An 11,555-nucleotide genomic window follows, 5' to 3' on the forward strand; every position below is an offset into this window, starting at 1 on the left:
CTATCTATGAGAACTTCATTTTCAATTGCCTACTTATCCTAAAGTACAAATTGTTTGCATAAATGGTTCTCCTTTGATTTCTAAGCTGCCCTTGTTTTCGCTCTTAATGTCAGCAGAGAAAAGTGCATTAAGTTGGAGAGCAATAATGCTAGAGTTTCTGAAATAAGCGGCATTAATTTTATTTATTTGTTATAAAAAGGTAATGCAAATAAATGCCACTTTGGACTAGGTAGGCAATTGAAAAGTAAAGTCCTCTCGGCAAACGAAAATCATACTCTACAAGTCACTATACCCGTCCTGCTATATGGTGCAGAAGCATGGACCATGACAACATCAGATGAAGCGGCTCTGGGAGTGTTGGAGAGAAAGGTTCTTCGAAAGATTTATAGAACTCTACGCGTTGGCGATGGCGAATCTTCTTCGGTATTAACGATGAGCTGTATGAGCTCTACGCAGACATCAACATAGTCCAGCGAATTAAAACGCAGCGGATGCGCTGGCTAGGCCATGTTATGCGAATGAAAGATGACGCTCCGACCAAGAAAGTGTTTCTATCAGCACCCACCTATGGAAGCAGAGGTAGAGGGCGACCCCCATTATATTGGTGTTACCAATTGACGCCGGTTGGCAGAGTGAAGAAGAGACTGGCGCCCCTTGTTGGACGGCCAAAACCGTTTAAGCGGTTAAGCGCCAATTAAGTAAGTACAGATTCTGAAGACACTGAACCGTTTTTCATTGGCCAAGCAGTTCTTTTATTCAAACCAGCGTGTTTATTTTGGTCTCTCACATAAATATTTGCTAATGATTAAATGTTAGCAACAAATCTGTACTCATTTAAACATATTTTCCGCGTTCATTATATATTTTTTTAATTCGTTTCAAATACATTAATATGTTTATGGTTTTATTTTTCAACTTTAAAATTTAGTACTACTTCTTATACAGTTATATCGTTCCTATTTAAGAAAAGAAATAGGAATATACATTTTTGTTAATTTATCCTACTATTTACAAATAAATTTAATTGATTCTTATAGCAAAATAATATAGTTTGGGATGCCGTTTTCAGTTAAAGCAATTAAGTTGCAATGGGGACAGATAGAAAGGTTTATGATTAATAAGAATATGTATAGAAAGTAATTGAGCGTTGACGACATTTGCAATTTGAAGCGCTAATTTTACAAAAACAATTGTTTTCTAAATCATTACGTATGCACATATGCATATAAATACATTAGTGCATACAAATTGATCGTATGTACATTATGCATATTTCTTTACAGTCAATTTAAATTAAAAAAGAAGAAAAAAAAGTAACAAGCAAATATAGCAAATGTACGTACATACTGCATGTATTGCTAATTTGATTGTATGGCAACAGTAGTAACGCACATTGCTCACAGGCTTATACTAAATCAATCGTATTAGAATTAAATAAAAAAGACCTGATAACAAACCGACTAATGCTACATATACGACGCTAATCATATAATGGTTTATAGTTTTCGCCTGATGAATATCATATTCCTAGTTAAAGTGAAATTTAAATTGGAAGGGTGAACCATGTTGGAAATGTGCAAATGGACTACCATCACGAGGGAAGCCACCTTGTTGACTCTCTGGATCGAGAGGATCTTCACCCATATCGAATTTTTTTCGTTTTTCGGGATCGGTCAGTACTTCTTTAGCTGCCGCAATATCGATAAATTTCTTTTCAGCGATTTTTTTCTCCTCATCCTTAAAATTATCTGGATGCCATTTTTGTGCTGCTTTACGATATGCTTTGACTATTTCTTGTTTGCTTGCATTCCGTTTAACGCCAAGAATTTTATAATAATCTCGTCGCTCAGCTTGTTTTTGCATTTTTTTCGCTTTTTCGATGCCTTCTTTGGCACATTGTAAATTCTCATCCAATTCCAATGCTTTCTGATAGTCGTGTATGGCATCATCATACATTTCTGAGCCGATATAAGCATCAGCGCGTACGCACAACAATTGTGGATCACGCACTATTTCGAGCGCTTCTTTACAGTGACCTATAGCCTTAGCGTATTGTTCATCCCGTGTATAGCACGAGCAAAGCAAACGCTTAGTTTCATATATAATCATTTTTTCTTCCTTCTCTTGTTTTAACGCTGATTCAGCATATGTTATACAATCAGCATATTGTTTATGTTCTTGCGCTTGTTCGGCATTCGATAAATTTTTCTCCACTTTTCTAAGCTTCTTGTAGAATGGGAAACAGTCTTTATGTTCGGGATCAAGATGCAAACACTCACGTATCTCTTTGAGCGCATTCGTAGCCTGACCCAATTTGTACAGTAACAATGCAATACGATAATAGCCAGCTGTACTGTCCTGTGAAAGTTTATTCACTGAACGGAGATCGGATATGGCAGACTGTATCTCATTTATAGCAATATTAGCATCTGCCCGCGCTTGACGGAACTCAGTTGCCCATGGTGAGATTTCTAGCAATTGTGTTATCATTGGTATTATGTTGCGCGCATCACCTCGACGTTTTAAATCTTTGATAATTTCCCATTGTTCTATAGCTGCATCAATGCGTTGGAAATGTTCTTTGGCAAGCTCATTGTGGGGATCTTCCTGAAGCTATAAGAGAGGAGAAAAAATTTTAGATTTAGAGTTAAAAAACGGAAATTCGTTCCAATATACATCGTTAAAAAATAGCATAAAATAAAAACATGCATCTTGTTTATGTTTAATTTATTCAGTCTATGATCAAAAAGAATCTTACAGGCTCGATACGAAGTTATTAAAACTGAATAGTCCACTTATAACTAAATGAAAGAACACACCTATTAGGTATATTAAATGACTCCATAGCACAACCACCTCGCTAAATACCATTAGTACCCAGATAAATTGCGGCTTAAATCAAAATCCCCACCACAGAACAGTACTCGTTGCGCTAGACCTATCTAGAAAGCTTTTGATACGGTCAACCACGGCACGTTACTGCAAGACCTGGAAGGGTCTACCCTTCCCCATGTCTTAAAAGGTGGACCGCAAATTATTTGTGAGGTCGGCAGGCATCGTTGCAATTTAGAAACGAAAAATCAAAACCAAGAAGAATTAAACAAGGGGTGCCACAGGGTGGTGTACTATCCCCAATTTTGTTTAACTTCTACATGGTGGTGTACTATCCCCAATTTTGTTTAACTTCTACATATCAAAGCTACCATCACCACCAGGAGTTACTATCGTTTCCTACGCCGCTGACTGCACAATAATGGCCACAGGCCCGGGCCAAAGATCGATGAGCTTTGCAACAGAATAAACGGCTATCTCCGTGATCTCTCCAGTTTTTTCGCCTCGCGAACCCTGGCATTATCGCCGACTAAATCCTCCGCGACCGTATTTACAACATGGACGTCCCAAATGTCGACCATTTTGAATAACCACGTCGATGGAACTAAGCTACAGACTGTCCAACACCCCAAAATCTTGGGTGTGACGTTTGATCAGGATCTACATTTTCGTGAGCATGCAGCCGCAATTGTACCGAAAACGAGCCATCTCCGTAAGCATAATGAGAAAATACGGCACCTGAGAACTCAGCCGTATGAAGAAATAAACATAAGCAAGTCCTTAGTGAACTCCACAAACAGGCGTCGGACCTTTATGCCAGGAATTGCCCGGTGAATCCAGTACTCAAAGAAGATTCCCAAAACTTGCGGAAGAGGAACGCACACTCCCCAGGGAAACGCGAGTGACTCTAGCTCAACTTCGAACTGGACTAACAGGGTAAACTCTTGCCTATCCAGAATCAATCCCGACATACAAAATGTATGCCCCGCTTGCAATGTGTCCTTACATGACACCAACCATCTCTTTAATTGTAATGTGGAACCAACGCCTCTAACACCCCTCAAATTATGGTCGACCCCTGTTGAAACACCAAGTTTCCCTGGACTCCCGTTAGAGGATATTGATGACAATTTGTGATCGGTCGCACCTATTGGATGGGGCGAAGTACTGCTACAACAACAACAGAGATCATAGACAAACAAGCAGTGAAATGATGGAATTAGATTTTGAAAGTTAACTGAAATTAAACACGACTGAATGTTCATAAAATGAATCCGATTGCTACATCAATTGGATTTCATAACACACTTGGGTAACGTTTTACAAGACGATGCACCACCTAATTGTTATCAAAAATTATCAAAGGTGGTATCAAAAGACGGTCGAGACCGTTTTTAGAATCCGAAAGCGAAAATTTAATTTTTTATTTCTGTAAAACGATATAAGCAAAAAATCGGTTCAAATTTTCATGTGGGTGTTGTTTTTTTGGCAGATTTGTTGTACACACACACACTAATGCAGAAGATTGTTCTGACCGCATTTAGTTTTCCTTCCCAAACGGGTGTCGGACCCACCCAGGGTAATTTTTTATAAGCGCGGCCAAAGGCCGCCAACGCAGAAGGGTGTTTTATGCAAAAAAAAAAAAAAAAAAACTATGGATCGGGACCCATATTTCGGACCCTCTAGGGGTCATTTTGTTTATTTATCATTTTATTATAAAATTATTGATTTCTGCTTTCTGATTCTTAAAGCGGATGTCGAGGCGCGTCTTCTGATACCACCTTTGATAATTTTTGAAAAAAATTAGATGGTGCACCGTTTTGTAAAACGTTACCCACACTTGATTAGTGTTTGTACCTACCACTTGTTTAAAGTCCTCTGCGGCTAATTTATATTCGCCACTTTTCATATGCACAATGCCGAGTTGCAATCGCGCTGCCACAAAATCTGGTTTTAGCTCCAACACCCGTGTAAAATCTTGAATGGCAAAACGTGCTTTACTTAGGGCCAAGTAGACGGTACCACGTTTGAAAAGTGTTAAGTAATTGTTTGGATCACCCTCTGCCATAAAAAAAAACATATATAATTGTCCAATAATATGGCTAATGTCTTTTACTCACCAACAGCTGCATGATAATGTGTAAGTGCATCTGAGAGCTGTCCAATTGCAAGAAATTTTTTTCCTAACTCCAGATGGTTTTCAATATCTGCTTGATTTGGCTCTGACGCAGCGCCTAAGGTTAAGGTTATATTAATATCAGTTTTGTTGTTATTGTTTTTGAAGAGCAGCAAGGCAGCGTGTTTGCACAGTTGGCAGTAGTTAAATAAAAGTAGAGAGAGAATAATAAAACATTATTTATAACTCATTTACTTGTTGTAAGCATTACTAAATGCCTTGAAATAATTCATAATTTAAGCGAACTTTATTACGATTTAAATAAAAACCACATACCTTCTAGAAATAGTTCAAGTAGCAATAACAAAACACAGGCTGTCAGCTTTCTTTCCCCGCTGGCAAAATGCAGCATATCATTCAGCGGCACTACCATTGTGTGTAATTGATGTTTGGCTTCAAGCAATGCCGTCTCCAGCAGCCGATGTTTTATATATTAAAAAGGAAAAGTATTATGTATAAACTACTGCCACTTTCTAAATATTTAAGCACTGCTACAAAAAAATGAATACTCCCAAACGCTGTACACTAGACCCGGTGGTGCACTTTCCGGCCAAAAACTTTGAAAAACGACACCTAAATTTTTTCACGCCTACTTTTCTTACAACTTTGTTACATTAAAAATTCAGCTTAGTATTATTAAAGTCCCTCAATCGCTAATTATCTTATTAAATGCTTGCTTCTGTAGTGTTTAATATAAAATAAATAAGAGCTTCCTACAATTGTATTAACTTCTGCTTCTTCACAGGCCTGTTGTCAAACACACGTCAGTCGAGAAAAGACTTACATCCAGCGAAACAGCATGCTAGTACAAGTGCTTTACATTTTTGAAGTGTGATAGAGATCAATAGCCTCTTTGAGTTTCTGATAGAATGCAGTGTTGCATTCGCTATGTGGTCTTCGCTGATTGGTTGATTTGTTATCAATCTTTCGACAAGTTGCTTCTCCCGACAAGTGGTGTTGTTTCCAGTACTTGTGTTTAGGCGGATATTCGTTAGCATAGCCGATATCCGTTATCCCAATTTACTATTCTTATTTCACGAACTGATATTTTATTATATTTCGAAAAGAGCTAATTTTGTAAAGTTGTCTTACATAATGCTTTTGGAGAAGGCTTTATATTGTTTTGCGCTGTATCCTCGCATTATTGTTGTTGTTGAGCTAATCCAAGTCCTTTAACGGAAGTTTAAGGAAACTTAATATTCAACAGAGTTGGACGACCGTAGATAAATTGCTGACAACTTGTGTGTAATCGCACCTATGGAATGGGGCGAAGCACTTCTACAACAGCAACAACCGTAGTGAAATTAGTATTATTTTACAATTTGAAAGATGGTTGGGGTCATGTCGGAGACATTGCATGCAGGACATACATGAAAAGTAAGAGCTGTTGCTGTTGTTGTTGTTGTAGCGATAAGGACACTCCCTGAAGGCCTTGGGGAGTGTTATCGAGTTGATGGTCCTTTGCCGGATGCAGATCCGGTACGTTCCATTATCAAGCCCGACCATCTCGGAAACGATTTGTTATGACCACATGCGACCTTCTACGCCATACCGCCCTCCGACCCCCTAAATCCATGAGGAATTCGGGTTCGCCAGAGCATCAGCTGTTAATGAAACAGGATTCGCCACGGATAAGTGAGGTTGACAATCGGGTTTGGACAAGCTATGTATTGCACTGGCAACCTGAAAGCGCTGTGCCACACAAACCCCTTGAATCCAGTATTTTAGTCGCCTCTTACGACAGACATACCTACCGCGGGTATATTCTAACCCCCTAACCCGCTGCCGAAGTTGTGTAAGTGTGGCACAACATATCTTAATAACGGAATTCACAGTGCGAGATCTGTCAAAGATGTATATAGACTCTGTGGCCGCCGCGGTGTGATGGTAGCGTGCTCCGCCTACCACAACGAAGACCCTAGGTTCACGCCCCGGGCAAAGCAGCATCAAAATTTTAGAAACAAGGTTTTTCAATTACAAGAAAATATTTCTAAGCGGTGTCGCCCCTCGGCAGTGTTTGGCAAGCACTCCGAGTGTATTTGTGCCATGAAAAGCTCTCAGTAAAAACTCATCTGCCTTGCAGATGCCGTTCGGAGTCGACATAAAACAAGTAGGTCCCGTCCCGCCAATTTGTAGGAAAAATTAAAAGGAGCACGACGCAAATTGGAAAAGAAGCTCGGCGTTAAATCTCTTCGGAGGCTATCGCGCCTTACATTTATTTATTTAAATAAGACTTGGGAGCTATTTGTGGTTTTCTAGATTAATGGTTTCTGCTCGTAAATACCGAATCCCATGAAAGTGCTCACGAAGACATCTCTTTATTCTTTACAAGCAGTTCTTTGCTGAAGTGCCCCGCTTTGTGACAATTCAGCAAAAGCTATGTTTTCAGCTTTTCATTATATTCTTTTTTATTGTGCTCATTTGTATCACAATTTCTTGCGACTTCGTGATGCAATGGCCTCCACGCTCAGAATCTCACAGAATGTTGAGGTATCTATTGTGGACAGAACTCTTTGGGAAACAGGGAATACAAATCAAGCCCCTGACTCAAAGGTCTGATTCACGCATGGATCAAAATTTGATGACGGAAAAACGGGAGCTGCCTGGGATATCCCACTATTTTTCAAGCACAAATCCTTGCAATAGAAGTGTGCAATAGAGAATGTTTACGAATGGGCTAATCCTCGAAAATTAGTGTGGACTCTAGTTGGTATATGTGCCCATATTTTATTTAAGGTAGTCCGTATATCTTTTGTCTTCGTCTTGAGATTCGTCCCAATTGCAGATCATGTGTCTCTTAGTCTCTTCCATTCTATCATGGCAGCTTCGCAAGCTGCCGAAAAATCATAAGTAATGATTGCAGCTTGTATTCCTATACAAGGGCTGGATATTTCTAGCGAAGCACTAACATTTAGATGCATGTGAGGTGTCGGAGTAGCTTTTTTGCCTAGCCATTGATGCCTTAGTCATGGTTGACAGTGTCTGATGCAGGAAATATGTTTATTATTTGTGTAGGCAGAGTGAGAGCACCTATAAGACTTTTCCAAATCCTTGGAATATCGGCCAACGCGAGACTGCTGTCCACTCCTATGAACTCGTAATGCTCAAAGGGCCTCATTGCCCATATTGCCAGTCGAAATGTGTCGGTCAGAGAGTTTTAGCCCCGCGTTCCCTCAGTTATGTGACGGAGAGGTCCTTCACAATTCACTAAAGCCTCACTGACAAAGTTCACTCACCTGGCTCATGATAGGTTTCAGACCTTGTAAATCTAATATCGACCAAAGCGGCAAAATAAACTAAACAGCTGTTGTGATCAAGCAAAGTCGGGTCATTTCATCTTGGCAACCACGCCACTATTAGCAGCTATCACTTCGAAAGTGTAGAGGACTTAATTTTCCTGTAAACCAGTAGAGGACTTAATTTGCCTGTAAACCAGTATTAACACCCACAAGAGTATCAACGAAGAACTACGTACTATTTTGATAACAAATCGATAACTTTTCGATAACACTCCGATAAGGAATTGGTAGCAATCAGATACTTATAGCATATCGATCATTTTTCGAAAATAAATCCAAAACTTTTAGATATCAAACGGATTAAAAATCTATTTAATTTAATTAATTAAGTTAAATTTAATATAATTTAATTCAATTTAATTTAATAAATAATAATTGAATTTTTTTAGTTAGATAGTTTTTTAACTTTATTTTATTTTTATCCCTTTCATGAACATGAAATGGTATATTAACTTTGGTCCGATGCTTGTAACGTTGAGAAATATAGAAGATAGACTCACCATTATGAATACCGAATTGATCAGGGCGACGAACTGAGTTGATATATCCATGTCCGTCCGTCCGTCTGTCTGTTTGAACGCAAACTAGTCCCTCAAATTTTGAGATATCTCAATGAAATTTGGCACAAGGATGTATTTTTGTATTATACTAGATATTTGTCGGATCCGTTAGGATCGGACCACTATAACATATATATTCCATACAACCGATCATTCAGATAAGACGACTTTGGTCATTCCTGCCGCAATTTAAAAAGTATAAACGTGAAACTCGGTGATATATATTCTAATATATCATAGAAGATATCCTGAAAAAATCACTTTGATCGGAGTTATATATAGTATAGATCCCATACAACCGATCGTTCAGATAGAAAGATTTTTGGCCATTTCTCCTTTAGTTTCCAATATAAAAACGTGAAACATGGTGATATATATTCTGTTAGTAATAACTGTACCGCGGAATTAAGTATAATATAACTGAACAGATTGAACCGTTTATTAAGAATGATGAACTATGAAAATTACAAGCGCAAAATGATGACACAAAATTGAGAGAAAAAAATACTGGTACATATATGTATGTGACAGTGCTGCCATACAGTCAATATAAAATTTCCTTCAGTTGACGGGACGTAACGTTTCATTTGTTTAATGACGTTTGGTAAAGCATTCCGAAGAGTAATTCGTAACATCCTGGCCGGTCGAGTCGGCGGACTCGAAATCCTCTTGGTCGAAGAGGCGGCACAGTTTCTGGACAGCTCGCTGCATAATTCCACTGGCGGTCTTCAAGGTGACATTGCGTATGGCACCATCGTCGCCAGGATGGACTTCTGTCACACGACCCATGCGCCACTGAGTTGGCGGTAGGTTCTCGCTCTTAACCACCACAATATCACCGATCTTTATATCTGGTTTGCGCCTTTGCCACTTATTGCGCCGTTGCAGTGTAATCAGGTACTCCTCACTCCATCGCCGCCAGAACTCTTGGTGCACTTGTCTGACCCATTGCCATTGCTTCAAACGGTTGGTTGGAATATGGCGTACGTCTGGTTCTGGAACAGCCAGAAGCGGAGCGCCGATAAGGAAATCGCCGGGTGTTAATGCAAGTTTGTCGTGAGGATCATCGTAGAGCGGAGTTATCGGACGAGAATTCAGACACGCCTCAATGCGTGCGGCTAAAGTCTGTAATTGACCATACCACAAAGTTTGCGAACCAACACAGCGGACCAAGTGACGTTTAGCGCTCTTGACAGCAGCCTCACAAAGGCCACCTTGATGAGGAGCACTCGGTGTGATGAAATGCCAATTCGTCCCTGTGCTCGCTAAGGAGTGTTGAGTATAAGCGCTTTGCCATGCCGAAAAGTCTTCTTGGAGAAGTCGATTAGCGCCTACGAAGGCAGTGCCGTTGTCGCTGTATAAATCACAACACGGACCAAGGCGGCTAATGAAGCGGGTGAATGCGTCGATGAAGGCTTGTGCGGACAGGTCGTCAACCACTTCTATGTGAACGGTCTTAGTAGCCATGCATACAAATATTGCCAAATACGTTTTAACGAGAGTGCGAGAGCGTTTCGCACCGATACGCAGAGTGAACGGTCCACAGTAATCTACGCCAGATGAAACGAATGGTCTTACAGGCTTAACTCTCTGCCCGGGTAACGAAGCCATTTGCTGTTGAAACATTTGACCTCGATGACGACGACACACCACACATCTGTGTATACAAGTTTTGACGACCTGTCTAGCATTCAACATCCAATACCTGCGTCGTAAAGTATACAGCATCAGCTGGGTTCCACCATGGAGCGTGGTCTCGTGGACTCGTCGTATTAGAAGCTGAACTAATGGAGTAGATTTCGGAAGTATTATAGGAAAACGTTGATCATCCTCTACATCTGCCTTAGCGAGCCGACCTCCGACACGTAACATCTGATGCTCATCTATAAATGAATTCAATGAGATTAATTTATAGGAAGATGACAAACCTAAAGCAGTCTTCAACTGATTCATTTCGACCTTGAAGTGTCTCTGTTGCTCAAAGCGAATCAAGACATTCAATGCCTCGTCTCTTTCTCTGGCGCTTATGACAGGTTGGCGAAGGTGTCGACATCTACCCAACCAACGCAGCATGATGGCCACCGTACCCAATAATCGCTGCATGGAACTGAATCGTTCGTCCAATGGTATGACCTGACCATCTAGGCGTCGAGTTGCTAGTGGATAGGCAGAAGGAAGACTAGCCACTCCTGAAACGATGCGCATTTCACTACGATGTACTTCTGATTCGTCTTGACTAAGTAGAATTTCTTGCTCGGCTGACTGAAGTTCTATGAAACCTGGCCCACGCCACCAAAGCCGAAATTTTTAATACAAGAGTGTATTAGGATACAATGAACACGAGCATTTAATTTTCGAACTATGTATATATTTACCTACTTATAAATCGGTAACTGACAAATTATAACTACAAATTTCTTATTTATTTTCTTGTTTATAAAATTAATTTATCTAAATAATTGCATAACACACAATAAATGCATTTCATTTAAATAATTTATTCATTATATACATAAGTACATGGTTCCAGAAAATTTAGTATGTTCAAAGTAATTGTTCATAAGCTATTGTTAATAGCTTTTGGGCTATATGTATAAAACTAGTTAACGCTTTTTTCATAGCAATTTATTGAAATTCCAATATAGTTTTTATTATTATTCAAAATTTACTTCACAACTTGCATGCATA

The 11,555-nt window shown here is 39.5% G+C and overlaps 1 protein-coding gene across 1 annotated transcript; it reads right to left on the minus strand.

Annotated features, from left to right (window-relative positions):
* Positions 1-830: 830 nt before the first annotated feature.
* On the minus strand, positions 831-5,786 carry P58IPK (dnaJ homolog subfamily C member P58IPK). The gene is made up of 4 exons (XM_067759113.1): positions 5,285-5,786; positions 4,953-5,066; positions 4,694-4,893; positions 831-2,613 (listed from the first exon to the last, which is right to left on the minus strand). Exons 1-4 carry the CDS (start codon positions 5,379-5,381, stop codon positions 1,528-1,530), a joined length of 1,497 nt encoding a protein of 498 aa, XP_067615214.1. The 5' UTR covers positions 5,382-5,786; the 3' UTR covers positions 831-1,527.
* Between the last annotated feature and the right edge of the window lie 5,769 nt (positions 5,787-11,555).

This window comes from Eurosta solidaginis, chromosome 1, assembly GCF_040869045.1.
Source record: "Eurosta solidaginis isolate ZX-2024a chromosome 1, ASM4086904v1, whole genome shotgun sequence".
NCBI lineage: Eukaryota > Metazoa > Arthropoda > Insecta > Diptera > Tephritidae > Eurosta > Eurosta solidaginis.